This window comes from Microcebus murinus, chromosome 3 (genome assembly GCF_040939455.1).
Source record: "Microcebus murinus isolate Inina chromosome 3, M.murinus_Inina_mat1.0, whole genome shotgun sequence".
Lineage (NCBI taxonomy): Eukaryota > Metazoa > Chordata > Mammalia > Primates > Cheirogaleidae > Microcebus > Microcebus murinus.
The window spans coordinates 20,530,423-20,546,030 of NC_134106.1; the positions used below are offsets into that span (position 1 = coordinate 20,530,423).

Here is a 15,608-nt window from a genome sequence, read left to right on the forward strand (position 1 = left end):
AAATGAGTGAACTACAAACTGGTATTAAGCACGGGCCCAAATATTAACAAATCTTAAAGATCAGGAGTAAAAATGTGTTTAGATTTTAAAGGGCTTTATATATTAAGATAGTCACAGATGCTGCCTAGAAGAATTTGAAAAATTTGACAGGTAGCAATATAAGGTTAAAGATAAGTTAATGACATATGCTAAGCAGCAGAGCTTAGCAAGACTATTCCATCTTACTAATGTCCTCAAGTAAACAGTGGTGACACAGTGACACAGGATAGTCACACACATTTCCTTAAATACGAAGGAGGTAAAGGTAGTGGTAGACCCACAGAATATCAAATCAGTTACAGTAGCAACAAAAGGGCCAAGGTACAAATACTAAGGCTCTTGGTACAAAGATAAGGTCTTTTGATCACACCAATGGCTTCCTCATGCTTAGTCTAGTACTTATTTTGTCATATAAGACAACAATTTCCATAACTGTCTTAAGATACAAGAATAGTGAGCACAGGAGTGGTTTACATTAGATACCCAGGTACCTTCCTTATCAATCAATAAAAATCTGTAGGACTGCAGTTCTAAATGCCTATTTGTCAGTAATTTTATTCCTATAAGACCACAGTTACATGATTATCAAATATATACAACTGCTTCTGCATTAAGAAATACCACAAATTACTTGAAATTCAGTAGGTATGACCAAAACGTAGTGTGTGCACAATCTCTACGCAATCTCTCCTTTTCAGTTCTCCCCACTCTCTTACCTTGAGAGGTGGTACTTTTCGCACCTGGACCCTTTCTCTACTGAGAAAGGGCTGTGGCGAGACCTGAAATGGCTGCTGGTGCTGGCAATTCTCAGTGACACGTGGCCTCTTCTCCCAGCTCACAGGGGCCTCTTCTTGGGTGAGAGAAGATTTCCTCTTGAGGCTTTCTGGGCTCTGATCAACAAGAGTTGCTGGAGGTTCTTTCATAGTGCTCTCCCGTGGACCTGCTTCTGCTGTAGGTTTCATTATTGGCTTTTCCACCTCAGGACTCTTGGGTTTGCTTGGGGATATAATCAAAGATTCTTGGCTTTCGTTTTTCTTATAACTAGAAGCTGTAGTGAGATGACTCTCTTTCTCAGATTCCTGTGCAGCAGAGGCAACTGGCTTCTGCTCCAAGAGACCCTCATCCTTTGGGCACTTGATGGGAAGAATGCTACTAAGCTCATGTGTATTACTGGCGGAGGGAAGTGGGGGCTCTGTGGATTTGGAGAAGTTTGGCTGCACCTTGTCTGGGCTTTCGTGCTCTTCTTGTCTGCCTGCTGATGGCATTTGCAATACTGCCTCTGTACACTCTGACTGAGGGACTACTGGGACTATTCTGACAGGAGAGGCCTCTGAAGGAAGCATGGATTTTGGTTGCTCAGCTGGGGTTTTCTTTACTTTGGGATCATTGGGAGATGCTGTCAATTTCTTTGAATCTTCAAGGCTCAGGCCAGAACTAAAAAGGGAGGGAAAAAAATATTCTAGTAGAGAAATGACTCATGTTATTGAAGGCATTACAAAGTAACAGAATATGACAATGCCTAGGAGAACACCTGACACATAACAGGTCTCCTTCATGCATTATCTTCTATTGTTATTAGCAGTGAAGGTTCTGGAGCCACCATGCCTGGATTCAAATTCTAGCTCTGATATCAACTGTCCATGTGATGTTAAGCAAATGACTAGCCTCTGTATCTCAGTTTCTTCAACTGTACATTAGGGTTAATTATTACATAGTGCTGCTATGATGATTAAGTTAAGCCATGTCAACTACTTACCTTGATGAAAGCTCAAAAATGGTAGTAATTATTACTTCTGCTTATAAAGGGCCCACACTGTCTAAGGGCATGCATCACAGATTATCTATAAGGGAACTAAAGGAAGGCCAAGACCCATCCACCCTGGGATTGTGATCTACTCTGTAGTATCTGTGGAAAGGCTGGCCCAAGAAATCTAAGGGGACCTGAGGAGATAGGAGGACACTGGCTATCAATACTCTTCAAAGGTCAAAAATTATAATTGAGTTTTTAGAAAGCCTGTTTAAATTCCACTTGGCCTAGCTCTAAAATTCTGAGTCTCTCTGAGCTATCCGGGGGATGTAGGCCACTTGGGACTTCTATAGTATGGTCTGTCAAAAAGCTAGACTCATTTGTAAGGGTCACTAGCGACTCTTCTTAACATTTTAGAATATCATATAATAGGCAAAATCAATGCAGCCCCCTTTGGTGACTTCAAAAAATCAATACTGTACCTCTTGAGATGGAATGGCTAAGGACAAAACTGGGCAGTAATTAAAAATAGCTGAAAACAGACCCAAAAGCTTTGTGATGCTCTGTTTAAAAAGGAGGGATAAACATTTATAGAATTATTGCTACCTGTACTAATGGTCTAAATACATGCAACATCACTTCTATAGCTCAATGCTTACATCAAGAATATAGAAAAATCAGCTTATGAGATTCTCAATAAGGATCTTTCCTGAATGACTGTGAAGGGGATCGATAAACAGCACTTGGAGACAAAGAAAAGGGGCCCTTAGTTCTCCAGCTGCGGTTATATTACAGAATCTCTTTAAAGGCTTCCCCTTGGTGTGCAGAAAGAGGAAGGGAGACAAACAAGTAGAAGCCTGAGTGTTCAATCCTATTTCAAATAAAACAACTTCATGATAATCATTTAAATATCCCCATTATGATTTTATTTGGATTTCTTAGGAAAAAAGATTAGACTACAGCCCCTTTAAAACAGAGTTTGTATCCTGATCCAGCTATGTACATTTTCCAGGTGTCTTTTATAGAGGAGAGCCTGTTTAATTACATGTTGAGTATAATGGTCCATATTATAGGATTCCTGGGATGCTTTAGTGATTCTGGATAGTTATATTTGTGATAACCATAAAAAATGGACAGAACTTTAGTATTCTTTTATCTTATAAAGTTACTAGAAGAAAAGCCAACCTATTTAAAAAAGGGACTCTTAATTCAAGATTAGAAAAAATTTTTTAAAAAGAAACCATTCCATACACAGTAATAGTATGTTATGGGTCAAGGAGTATGAGTAATCCAATTCTGTGTACCTGTGATTCATAAGAAAAAATCCTTCTCTCTAAAGTAGAATTGGTAAAATAAAAAAAGAAGGAAATCAAGGACTGTACCTCCTGTTAAGGTAATGAGATAAAGCATCACTTTATCTGCATGACATACATGCAGGAATTAGCATCTGGTTTACAGTGCCTGTCTTAATGTTATTACCTCTGACCATAGTAGCTTTCAAAGAATTGTTCCTTCCATGGCTCCACTTTTTTCTCCTTCTCAATCTCTTGTCGAATTCTCACCTGCATCTCAGGTGTAAACTCACCTATAATATACCCAAAAAAGGATAATCAATAGAAAAATGCTAATTGCAATGTTTAACTATTTATAAATCATGAAAGACTCATGCAAGAATCAGAATACTATCATGTGAAAGTAACAGAAACTTCCCAAAGCTCCTCAATGTGAAGGAGGACCTAAATGCCATTAGGTGAAATAAAAATATGCTTGCACACCACTCCATGTAGTTTTCAGTGCTCAGCTGAGGCTGACAGAGTCTTTTCTCTGCACTTTCCCTGTAGCACTTCCCTCCTGCTCCAAACATCACATTCCACACAGATTTCTTTTAACTTTGAATTTCTATTAATAATTTATTTTCCACTGGGGAAAAAAAGTGATGTGCTTTCAGTAAGTAATGCTACCAGGCATTTTATTAAAGTTCTGCTTCTCCAAGGTAAATTGTATTTTAGGCCTTTTACCTCTACCTGCACAATGAAAAGCTATGGCCCTGCTTTTTAATGATTCCAATAAAAAAGGCAGAGTGATTCTGGAGTTCTCAGTTTCCTATTCGTTCCAGAAACGGTGCCAGTCTAGTGCCCCTAGCAACAAGATACTGACATGCCAAAGACCCAGCTGCTCTAAATATGCCATTTATTTGCACATACTACCAACCACCTCAATCCTTCCCACTCCATCAGCAGAGAACAGTGAATGTGCTTGGTAGGCCATCTTCAAACTTGTGGCTCAGATAGGCTGCTCCCTTTTATACTCTAATACCCAGGACATCAGGGAATAAGAGGTAGAAATGGCAGAATTTGAAGTTTAAGACCTCCTGGGGGTGAGAAGAAGGAAAGGAAAAAATGTTAGAGGACTGTGGACATCACAGTCGTGGGCAAAGGATTAGGAAAAGAGGATGGATCTGGCTGTCAGAATCCAACTCAGAACTTTTGCTGTTGAGTCTACTGTGCATCATAGAATGAAGAATAAAACGTATTGAACTCTGTTCACTTATGTACGTGTTTAAAGTTTTTGTTGCTCAAAAATAAAATCACATAACTATAGGTATAGTACATCACTTACATGTAAAAAGGAGTAACACTGATGCACAGTATCATTGTTGATAGTACCTACTTACAAAAAAGTGGGTTTTTTTAATTACAAAAAAGTTGGGAAATAAATCCTTTATACCTATTTATTCATAAAGTAAGGTACTGGTAACTGGTATATTTTAAAGTGCTTATATGATTTCAATTCATTCAGAAAAAAGGGATCTCTTTACAGATTGCCCAAGGAAATCTGTAAGAAAGAGAAAGGACCAAAGTAATCAGCAGGAGATTCCTTCTACACAGAATTTGCTCTAAAAGAAGAGGATGGAAAAAGTCAACAATTTATGGTGAACTATACAGATATTAGCTGGTCATTTAATTGTCAGGTATGTGACAGAAAGTAAGCAATGAACAGCATTTCTAATGCGCTCCTTACAAATGCATTTATTTTAAAGATTTTTCACACTTGTTTCAAGCTATTCTTTGGCATAACTATATATGGTTTTTCAAGTGTTATTTTATATCCCATGTATACTGAAAAACAGATGTAATATTTAAACTAAAAATAATACAGCCAGTGGTTTTACTTATGGCTGTATATTAGAATCACATGGGAAAATGTTGGGGGGAAAAAAAAACCCAAACACTAAAATTCAGGCACCAATCTAGACTAATTAAAACAAAATCATTGACAATGGTGCCTGGATATCAGTATTTTTAAAACAACATAGTGTTTCTGAGCAGCTAGGATTAAGAACTGCTAATATTGACAGATACTACATGCAGTGCTAACACAGTAACTTTTTTATATTTTATAATATGTCCTTGGTAAATTGTTAAATCAGCATTAGAAGCATGGCACACATGGCAGACAAGTGACTACCATCAAGCACTTCTCAGTTATGATCTATTTCATTAAAATGTTCTATCAATTAACTTCAAATGGGTGAATTTTATAATATGTGAAATACATCTCAACAAAGTTGTTGTTTCTTTTTTAAGAAGTTCTCACTGGTTCCTTTTACTGTTAGTTTTCTTGGGGTTGGGCAGCAATAAAGACGCTACTTCACTGCCTGCTTAGCTGGGATTCATAGTACCATAAAATAACTAATTCTATACTCTGCCTAATTATTAGGGAGTTTATTAAAATTTCAATTCCTAGGCAATCTAATATAGAATTCAGTAATCTAGAACCACTGAATCAGAATTTTTAGGTGTAGGGCATAAAAAATCTGTATTTTTTAGTTTTTCACAGTTGAGTTTAAATCATTAAAGAAACATTGCTAGACTCCATCTGGAGTCAACCTGGTTGCACAGGTTCCAGATAAAAGTCTAGCAATGTGTTTCACACAGGATAGGCAACTTGACCCTATGGAAACACACTGTCCTTTACCTTCCAAAATTGCTCAAATATTAGATGAGGTAGAGAGGGCCAATATGCTTGTACAGTGGCTTCGAGTGCTCACACATCCTGCAAGATACGTGAGGTAGAACACTTACCTTCTGAAAGTCTTTCCTTCCACCCTTGGGCTGCTGAAGTGAAGAACTCATTGTTAAGAGCTGAGCCATTTAACTTCATCAAACCATCTGGACCAACCTGAGTTAAAGAATAAGCCAAGGAAAGCTTACAAAGAAAGAGAAAGGTATCATGTGGTACTTGGCTTTCTGTTAATTTTAGAAAAGACTGTATGTACATTTAATTTTATAGACACATAAGTATCTCATATCATGCTGCTTATTCTGGACACCTCTATTTTTAATGTAATATAATATCATTTTGTTCTAAAACATTCTTTTCCTTTTTACCTCTCTTCCCTCTTTCTCCTTTCAACTCTATTCCACAATAATTAAAAACCTGCTCACAGAACTACACATAAATATATTTGTAATAGTATTTTTCTTATTTCCTGACAGTTTATTGTTTTATTACATAAAAGTGGGACTAAGTCATATATACTGCTCTGTATCTTAATTTTCTCACAGAATATACCATGAAAGTCTCTCTAAGTCAAATGGCATAATTTCAGCCACTTTGTAACGGTTGCAAATTCACTATAGGAATGTAACTCAGTTAATTCATCATTTCCCTAACAATAGCCATATACTTTGTTTTAATGTTTTCCTATCAAAAAAGGTGTCAATAAGTATCCTGGTAGAGATGAATACACTAGTGCTTGTATTTCTAAGGGATACATCTGCAGAACAAAGAATATTTGTGTGTATATTCGACGTTGTCAAATTACTTTCCAAAAAGGCTAAAAAGAATGACATTTCTACAGGAATGTACGTGCAAACTCATTTTCCTAACAACATTATATGTTAACATGCTATTTAATTTTTAACAATCTAATGGGTTTGAAATGGTAAAACTTTTCTTGACTACTAGAGTGTGGATCATTTTGTATGTTTATTGAATATTTAGATTTGCTATCTTGTGAACTGGCAATTCCTATAATTTTCTATTTTCTGAAAAAACGTTGATGGGAAAACTTAATAAAATCACTATTCTCCCCAACATCAATATCTACATTTCTATCAGAAACCTCAGATTTTTCATGAAATGAAGGAAACAATATTAAAATTTATATGGAGGCTGGGTGTGGTGGCTCACGCCTGGAATCCTAGCACTCTAGGAGGCCGAGGCAGGAGGATTGTTTGAGCTCAGGAGTTTGAAACTGGCCTGAGCAAGAGCGAGACCATTTCTCTGCTAAAAATAGAAATAAATTAGCTGGACAACTAAAAATATATAGGAAAAAAATTAGCTGGGCATGGTGGCGCATGCCTATAGTCCCACCTACTCAAGGAGGCTGAGGCAGAAGGATTGCTTAAGCCGAGGAGTTTGAGGTTGCTGTGAGCTAGGCTGACGCCACGGCACTCTGGCCTGGGCAACAGAGCAACACTCTGTCTCAAAAAAAAAAAAAAAAAAAATTATATGGAAAAAAATAAGAAAAATTGGGAGGGGAATTGACTTTTCAATTATTACACATAGCAAACAAAGTCATTGTAATCAAAACTCCAATATTACTGGCATTAGAGTAAACAAAGTAATGTGTGGAAGAGGAGAAACCACCTGTAAGTATATGCTACATATATAGAATATACACAGAACACATAACAAAGATGGCATTTCAAATAGTGAGAAAAAGATGCATATATAAATATGCATAGTGCTGGAACAACTGGCTATCTACCCAGGAGAAAATAAAGTTGAACTCTGCATTCAGATAATATAAAAAAAAAAAGATGAATTAAAAACCTAAATGAGGCCGGGCGTGGTGGCTCACACCTGTAATCCTAGCACTCTGGGAGGCCGAGGCAGGCGGATTGCTCGAGGTCAGGAGTTCAAAACCAGCCTGAGCAAGAGGGAGACCCCGTCTCTATTATAAATACAAAGAAATTAATTGGCCAACTAATATATGTAGAAAAAAATTAGCCGGGCATGGTGGCGCATGCCTGTAGTCCCAGCTACTCTGGAGGCTGAGGCAGGAGGATGGCTTGAGCCCAGGAGTTTGAGGTTGCTGTGAGCTAGGCTGACGCCACGGCACTCACTCTAGCCCAGGCAACAAAGCGAGACTCTGTTTCAAAAAAAAAAACAAACCTAAATATAAATTTTAACTCAAAAACAATTTTTTGAAGAAAATTTTGGAAACTACTTACTTGGGCATACTGGGGATTGAGGAACTCTTCTTAACTCACTTCACTTTTCAAACCTATTTGGGCCAACATTATTTTCCCTGGCTCTACAGCAGAAATTGATACACTTTCTATAGAGGGACAGACTGCAAATACTGTAGGCTTTGTAGACCATTATGGTCTCTGTTTCAGCTAGTCAACTCGGCCACTGTAAGCACAAAAGTAGCTATGGACATATGTAAACTAATAGGAGTGGCTATATTCCAATAAAACATTATTTACAAAAAGAGGCACGGGATGGAAACTGCCCAGTGGGTTGTATGTAGTTTGCTGCTGATTAGCACGTTAGAGTCGGTACAGAGTTAACAGGCTTCCCTATGAGAGCAGTTCATCCAACGTCTATTGGAACAGTCAAGTGATGAGCAAGTTACTCCATTGCAAGTCAATCCATTCCACAGTTTAATCCTCCAACTGTTAAAAAGTTATTATTTTAATGCCAAATCTGCTTTCTGGAGAAACAAAGTTTACCTATTCCATATGATGGACCTTCAACTAAACTGGGAGAGAGATTTTCTAATCCAAACTTTTTGTGTCTGTCTCTGGTCTAAATATTTTTCTAATGTTCATTGCTATATACATCATCAACTAAAGTGTGGGTTCCAAGTTTTCATCCTAGTGACAATCAGAATTCTTTACTCTCTAATTTTCATCTGACAGTGAAGTTGTACTTCACTTTATTGTCCTATACATAAGGACAATATTGCTCAGGTTACCTGCTCAGGTTACCAGGTTACCCCCTTTACCTTATTCCTGACCAAGCTAAATCTCTCTAGTCCCCCTGCCTTGACTCTTCCCAAACCTTTGGTATTACTTCTTCGTACTATTTTTTTTTTTTTGAGACAAGATCTTGCTCTGTTGCCTAGGCTACAGTGCAGTGGTGTCATCATAGCTCACTGCAACCTCAAACTCCTGGGCTCAATCAATCTGCCTCAGCCTCCCGAGTAGCTGAGACTACAGGTGTGCACCACTACATCCAGCTAATTTTTCTACTTTTTTGTAGAGACAGGGTTTCACTCTGGCTCAGACTGGTCTCAAGTGATCCTCTCATCTCAGCCTCCCAAAATGCTGGGATTATAGGTGTGAGCCACTACACCTGACCTACTTTTTTTTTTAAGTATAACTTATATTGGATTTTAAGTTCTTTATTACAAAAACAATAAATCTTTCAGAAAAAATTAACAAAAGAATAAAAATAACGGACACTCTTAATTCCACAACTGTTATTCATGTTGTATGTCCTTACAAATGTATCCATGTTTTTGGCTTATTCCTGACTTTTCCCACTCCATGGATGCACTGGCCCAAATCCTGGACCAAGACAACTCTTCCTCCTAAACTATATTCTACGAATGCCTACATCCTTATATGATAGCTAGTCATATTTATGACATCATCTTGACATGGTGGTAAGAGAGTGGCCTTTTTTTCTTTTTAAGTCTTACAAAGGCTACCTATTAAGACACTTACATTAAATTATTCTTATTTCTTGTTTAGTATCATAAATACCACTTCTTTTTTTTTTTTTTTTTTTTTTTTTTGAGACAGAGTCTCGCTTTGTTGCCCAGGCTAGAGTGAGTGCCATGGCATCAGCCTAGCTGACAGCAACCTCAAACTCCTGGGCTCAAGCAATCCTCCTCCCTCAGCCTCCCAAGTAGCTGGGACTACAGGCATGCGCCACCATGCCCGGCTAATTTTTTCTATATATATTAGTTGGCCAATTAATTTGTTTCTATTTATAGTAGAGACGGGGTCTCGCTCTTGCTCAGGCTGGTTTTGAACTCCTGACCTTGAGCAATCCGCCCGCCTCGGCCTCCCAGAGTGCTAGGATTACAGGCGTGAGCCACCGCGCCCGGCCAAATACCACTTCTTTACAGATATAAATAAAAAACTATTTTAAAAATCTTAAGGAGTTGTAAAGGTATGAGTGAAGCAAGCCCCTGAAGAGTCATAAAATTTCTTATGCTTGAAATGACGCACCTGTCGATCCACCTCTGGGAGTAGTAAAAGCAGTCGCTGTTGGCAATCTCCAGGAAGAACTGAAAATGTGTGTTTGTTGATCAGAGCTCGCAGATTTGTATTAACCAGAATGGAGTCTGGTGTCTCAACATCAATGTCAGCACATTTAGTCCTTTTCATTTGTCCTGCAAAAATATGGAAAAGAATCATTTCAGTTTCCCTCACAGTCCTGTTTCTACCTAAACTACAGCTTTCTGTGCAGTACAAAAAAACCCAGTTATAAGCTTATATATCACACTTTGAGGAAGGTAACACGTAAATATCTTAGGAATTTATTTTTAAAATAACAAAACAAGTTTTGTTGATTTATGAAGGTTAAAATAATATAATTTATCTTCTCTGTAAAAAAATAGAACAAGTTCTGTAAAAAAATGGATCTTCTGCCATACTAAAACTGCATTTTATGTTTGAGACTAGGTTATTTTCCAAAAAAATGAGCAAGTTTATGATAAATGACACATACAGAGAATGTCTAAAAAAAATAAAAACCCAAATCTACAAATCATACTCACGCGCTTTTCCTCTTTCTGTGAGAATTTTTTTCACTAATTTGCATTAGCTAAAAATATTATGATTGAATGGCTTAACACTTTCAGGAAATCTGTCCCCAACCAGGTTATAGTCTTTCCAAAAACTGACTGATTTGAATATACAAAGAATTAAAATGTAAATGAAAATATGAAAATGAATGAATACACACACACACAAGACTAACTTGGAAAAAACATTTGCAAGCAATGGCAAACAGTTACTATTCTTCATATGAAAAGTACATTTATACCACCAAGAGAAACATGAGCAAAGGAAATTAATAGGTAATTCTTAGTCCACTAACCATAAGTAGATGCTAAGATATTAATATTTTTAAAAATGTAAATTAAACCAATGAATAAAAAATATTTTTTGCCTATCAAAATGTTATTGAGATATCTGTAATTCCAATCCTTGTATCTTCTCATGTGAATATTTTTTTCTTTCTAGAGGCTTTTTTGCAAACTTCTCATTATCCTGGATGTTTTGGAATTTCAAAAGAATGTGCTTTGGCATGGGTTTCTTTTTATTCATGTTTCTTAACACCTATCATGTAGTTTCAATCTGGAATCCTGTGGCTGTCAACTCTAAGAATGTTTGTTTTTTTTTTTTTAAAGGAGGTAAGAGTCTTGCTATGTTGCCCAGGTGGGACTCAAGCAATATTCCTGCCTCAGCCTCCCAAGTACTACAGGCGCACGCCATTGCATCCAGTTTAAAATGTTCTTATGTTGTTTCTGTTATCATTTACTTCCCTTTTAACTTCTGTTCTTCTTTTCTGATAGTCCAATTTAAGACCCTGGATAACCTGGACTGGTGTTCCAATTTTCTTACCTTTCCTCTCTTACTGAATCTCTTTTTCCCTTTGACATTTTCTACGAAATTTCTTCAGCTTTATCTTTCAGTATTTCCAATATAATTTTAATTTCAGCAGCCATATTGTTTAATATCTTAGAACTCTTTTCTTATTTTAAAAATACTATTCTGCTTCTTTCATGGATACAATTTCTTCTTTTATTCCTTTCTGTGAATACTACAGTTCTTAAAGTTACTTGTTTTAATTTTTCTCTTCCCTGGAGTCTCCATTTGCTCTGAGATTCTATATTTCAGATTTTGTCTCTCATGATAGAGGAGTTTAAAAGTGATCCTAGTAATAAAAATTTAAAGAGAAGTACTCAAAAACTAACTAGAATGGATGGAATGTATAGACTGGTGAGCTTCACTAAAGTGTTTAGATGATCTGTTAGTTGGTAACCTATAAATTTACCTGTAGATTTTTTTCTGAGGTTACCCAATGTCTTTAGGTATCAATCTCCTGCTGGAGGACGGTGAGAGAAGGGAGGAAGTAGTGGTGTTAGAAATATGCCTCATCACTAGCCTTCTGGAAGTTAGGACAATCACTATTTTGTATTTTTATTTTACTTGATTTCCCAGATTTCAGTATAATGCCTCATTATCTGCCCATAGTTATGTTTGGTATCCCTGAATTTCAACTTTTGTGGTTCAATTTCATTTCAAAATAAACGTCCTGTCTCTTGCTGGGGTAAGGCATCAAATTACTTCTTACTAATTTCCAAACAAGATTCTTCTTTTTAACTCTATGCCTCACCCTTCTCTCTTCTGTGATAAATCATATCTCTAATTGTCAAACCTTTCTGGTGCTCTGCAGTTTAGCTGGCTTGCATATTACTGGCAAGTGCTCTTCAGCTCAGTAAAAAATTCTACCACATTTTCAATCTTCCAAAATTTGTTGATATAGCCTGCCCATCTGTTGTCTCCCTATTTTCTTCACCCATATGGATTTAATCTTTTGTATTTCCCATATTCTCATTTAAGTAGGATTTCGAGGGGTGGGGCAGGGAGAAAAGATTTAAGTTTGTGATATTTAATTGTAAGCCCTTCTATCTTTCTGAACACAGACATAAAACATAAGTAATGCTGGACAAAGCAACTTATTGGCAGAAAGAGAAACCACAAAATGGCTGAAAACAGATCTTTCTCTGAAATGAAGTTTGGTAAGGAGAGCACAGGAAGAACATGCAGATAGGCATGTTTAAAGGTAAAAACAGGGAAACAAATAAGGAAAAAAGACTTACTAAATCAATTCTGTCCAAGTTTCTTTTCATTTCTTAAAAGTAATTATGTAAATAACAACAAAAAGAAATTATGTCTAATCCTGGCCACATAACTCAAATTATGTACTCAACCTAAGCCAAATAACCAATGAATTTCAAACAGATAGCTGATATATCACAGCAATGAAAACTGACATCTTTGTAAACTAACTTACTTGTGTGGAGTCTGTCAGACCTCTGAAATGACTTCTTCCCCAAGCCTAGCAAAGGATTTTCCACTTTAACTGACGGTGAAAAGCTGGAGTTTGAGTTCTGGGGACTGCTTGACTGTCCGTCGGGTTGCTTTCCTTCCCATATTGCTAGGGGAAAAATATGTAAAGACTGGTGCGCTGAGATTATAGACAGAAATCAATTAATCAATCAATCATTTAACACTAACTAAACCAAGGTAATGTATGAGGCAACACAATTATGTTAATGTATTTTGAATTTGAGAATTAAAGTCAGCAAAAAGTAAAACAAAATCCCTTTTTTTCCTCCCAGCATACTATTTTCTTCTGGGGGTAAATTTCCTTCCTAACAAAAATGCAAAGTTCTGCAAGACTCGGATTGTCTGAAAGGCCCATAGAATCACCTTATAGCATCAAATTTAATTATGTAATATAGTACAAGGTCTGTATCTAAACTAGTTTAGATTATAAACAAAACAAATCAAGAAACAACAACAAAAAATCCAAAGGTCTTATAGACATGTTCAATACAAAGGTATTGATAGTATGCATTTTTAGGAAAACCTTTCATTTTTAAAGAGAATTGATAAAGAGTTCAGCTTGAGTCTCTTAGAAACACCACATTTTTTTTTAAGATTACTGACCAGAGGCTTCCAAATATTATTAGCTTAGACAATGTGAGTTAGTCACTTATTTCCATCTTACATGCAAATCTGATTGTTGCCTTTTTAAATAACAGTGTGATTATTTTGCAGACAACTTTCCCCATTTATCCTGGAAGGATTTGTATTGATGATTTGGCAGTATAAAGATAGTATAAACCAACATAAAATACTGGGAAAGAAGCTTCCATTGAAAAAAATGCCTACCAGGTTTGGCAGGTACAGTGTCACTAGTGGCTTTGACAGTCTTTAGAGAGAGATGTTGGTTGGAGGAGATGGACATGCTTGGCCTGCATTGCTGCTGCTGCTTCTTCTGCTGTTGCTGCTTTAGAGCCTATAAAGAGAAAACTGACTATAAGAAACAAAAAAAATCAGTTTTTTAGTAATAATATAAATTAAATGACTTCTTTAAATGGTGAGAAGCATGCTGATCATTCAAGTTCTTTGAAATCTATTAAGGAAAACAAAAACCTACATTAAGCCAAGTAAACACAAAGACTAAATAATCCTTATGGTTTGGATACTTTTGGTCAGTAATTACTCCTTTATATAAATGTGAGAAATAGTCATTAACATATTTTAGAACTTAATCCTTTTGCATCAGCCTTATGTAAAAAATATAAATATTTAGTTTATATAATGCTTCACAGGTGCTATATTTGAAAAAGAGGTTGTAAATAACTACTTGAGTAATCTTGGGTAAGAGCAATGAGATTTGTCTCAATTACCCAATCTCAGCAATTTACAGCAATGCAATAAACAGAGGGGAAGAAAGACTAGACAATACTTTTTCTAAGAATAGTGTGGTTCCTTCTGGCTCCTTCAGAATATTTTTTTTTTGAGGTTTTTAACTTATAAAATACACTTGACAACACTATTTAAAATTAACAGAAAAAGCAAGAAATATCCAAATTTTAATCATGAAAATATATACAGATAACTATTAAACTCAAGGTTTTTAAAAAAAGAGACAAAGAAAGCAAGTAAGAAATTTCAGGAAAAAATTGGAAATTTGACTGTGCTAAAGTTACCAATTTCAAGCTTTAACCTTCAAGACCATCATGTAGAAAAGTGTGGGGAAACTGGCTACTTCTAGTTTCCCCTTTCCTCTTCCTAATATAGTTTCCTACTGCTTAACATTTACACATATCGCTGGCTGTGCTATAGGCACAGTGGCAACCTTGATCTTGCTCTAAGTTGCCAAGAGAGAAAAGCAACTGAGAGGGCCACATATCTGGCTCAGATTCATCTATACTTGTAATAGGTCAGGCAGAAGCACAATGTGTAAAAAATGGCAGTGCTGTCTGACCACTGATTATGGCTTAATCTCTCATTCTTTGCAAACAGCTCATAAGATGTTCACAGGCTTCCTGGATGGCAGCTGCCATGCCAGTATTCATCCTTGCTACTCACAGTACTCATATAATTAATTCCAGGTTAATACAAAACTTTTTCTTCTTTTTCTAGAGACAGGGTCTCACTGTGTCACCTGGGCCAGAGTGCAGTAGCATCAGCATAACTCACTGCAACCTCAAACTCCTGGGTTCAAGCAATTCTCCTGCCTCAGCCTCCCAAGTAGCTGGCACTACAGGTGCACACCACCACACCCAGCTAATTTTTCTATTTTTTACTCTTGCTCAGGGTGGTCTCGAATTCCTGGCCTCAAGCAATCCTCCCACATCAGCCTCCCAAAGTACTAGGATTACAGGCGTGAGCACCCAGCCTAATGCAAAACTTAACAGCATCACTTGATACCATCTGTTTCTGCTGTGATCATGTAAATTCAGACATATGATGGAAACAGAATAATTTACAGCCCCTCTAATTAAGAACTGTACAGTTTTCCCCTCATTGTTTTATAAACCCTGTTCCTAATTCTCTTTTAAAATAACAAAAACAACAACTCTCATTTGTGGTAAAGGATAACTAATGTTGAAGTAATTTTTCTTACCTAACATTATGAAAAACATAAACACTGGAAGCAAGGACTTACTTGTACATACCAACAAATCTAATTTATATACTTTTCCATA

The 15,608-nt window shown here is 36.5% G+C and overlaps 1 protein-coding gene across 4 annotated transcripts in view; it reads right to left on the bottom strand.

The window, feature by feature from the left end:
• ASXL2 (ASXL transcriptional regulator 2) overlaps positions 1–15,608 on the bottom strand; it is a 110,704-nt gene that overhangs the window by 9,151 nt on the left and 85,945 nt on the right. For all 4 annotated transcript variants that reach the window (XM_076000612.1, XM_012788150.3, XM_076000611.1 and 1 more), the window contains 6 exons: positions 13,783–13,909; positions 12,899–13,042; positions 10,042–10,205; positions 5,872–5,968; positions 3,266–3,371; positions 756–1,473 (listed from right to left, as the gene is read on the bottom strand). In XM_076000612.1, coding sequence (XP_075856727.1) covers positions 756–1,473; positions 3,266–3,371; positions 5,872–5,968; positions 10,042–10,205; positions 12,899–13,042; positions 13,783–13,909 — 1,356 coding nt within the window. The remainder of the gene's footprint in view (positions 1–755; positions 1,474–3,265; positions 3,372–5,871; positions 5,969–10,041; positions 10,206–12,898; positions 13,043–13,782; positions 13,910–15,608) is intronic.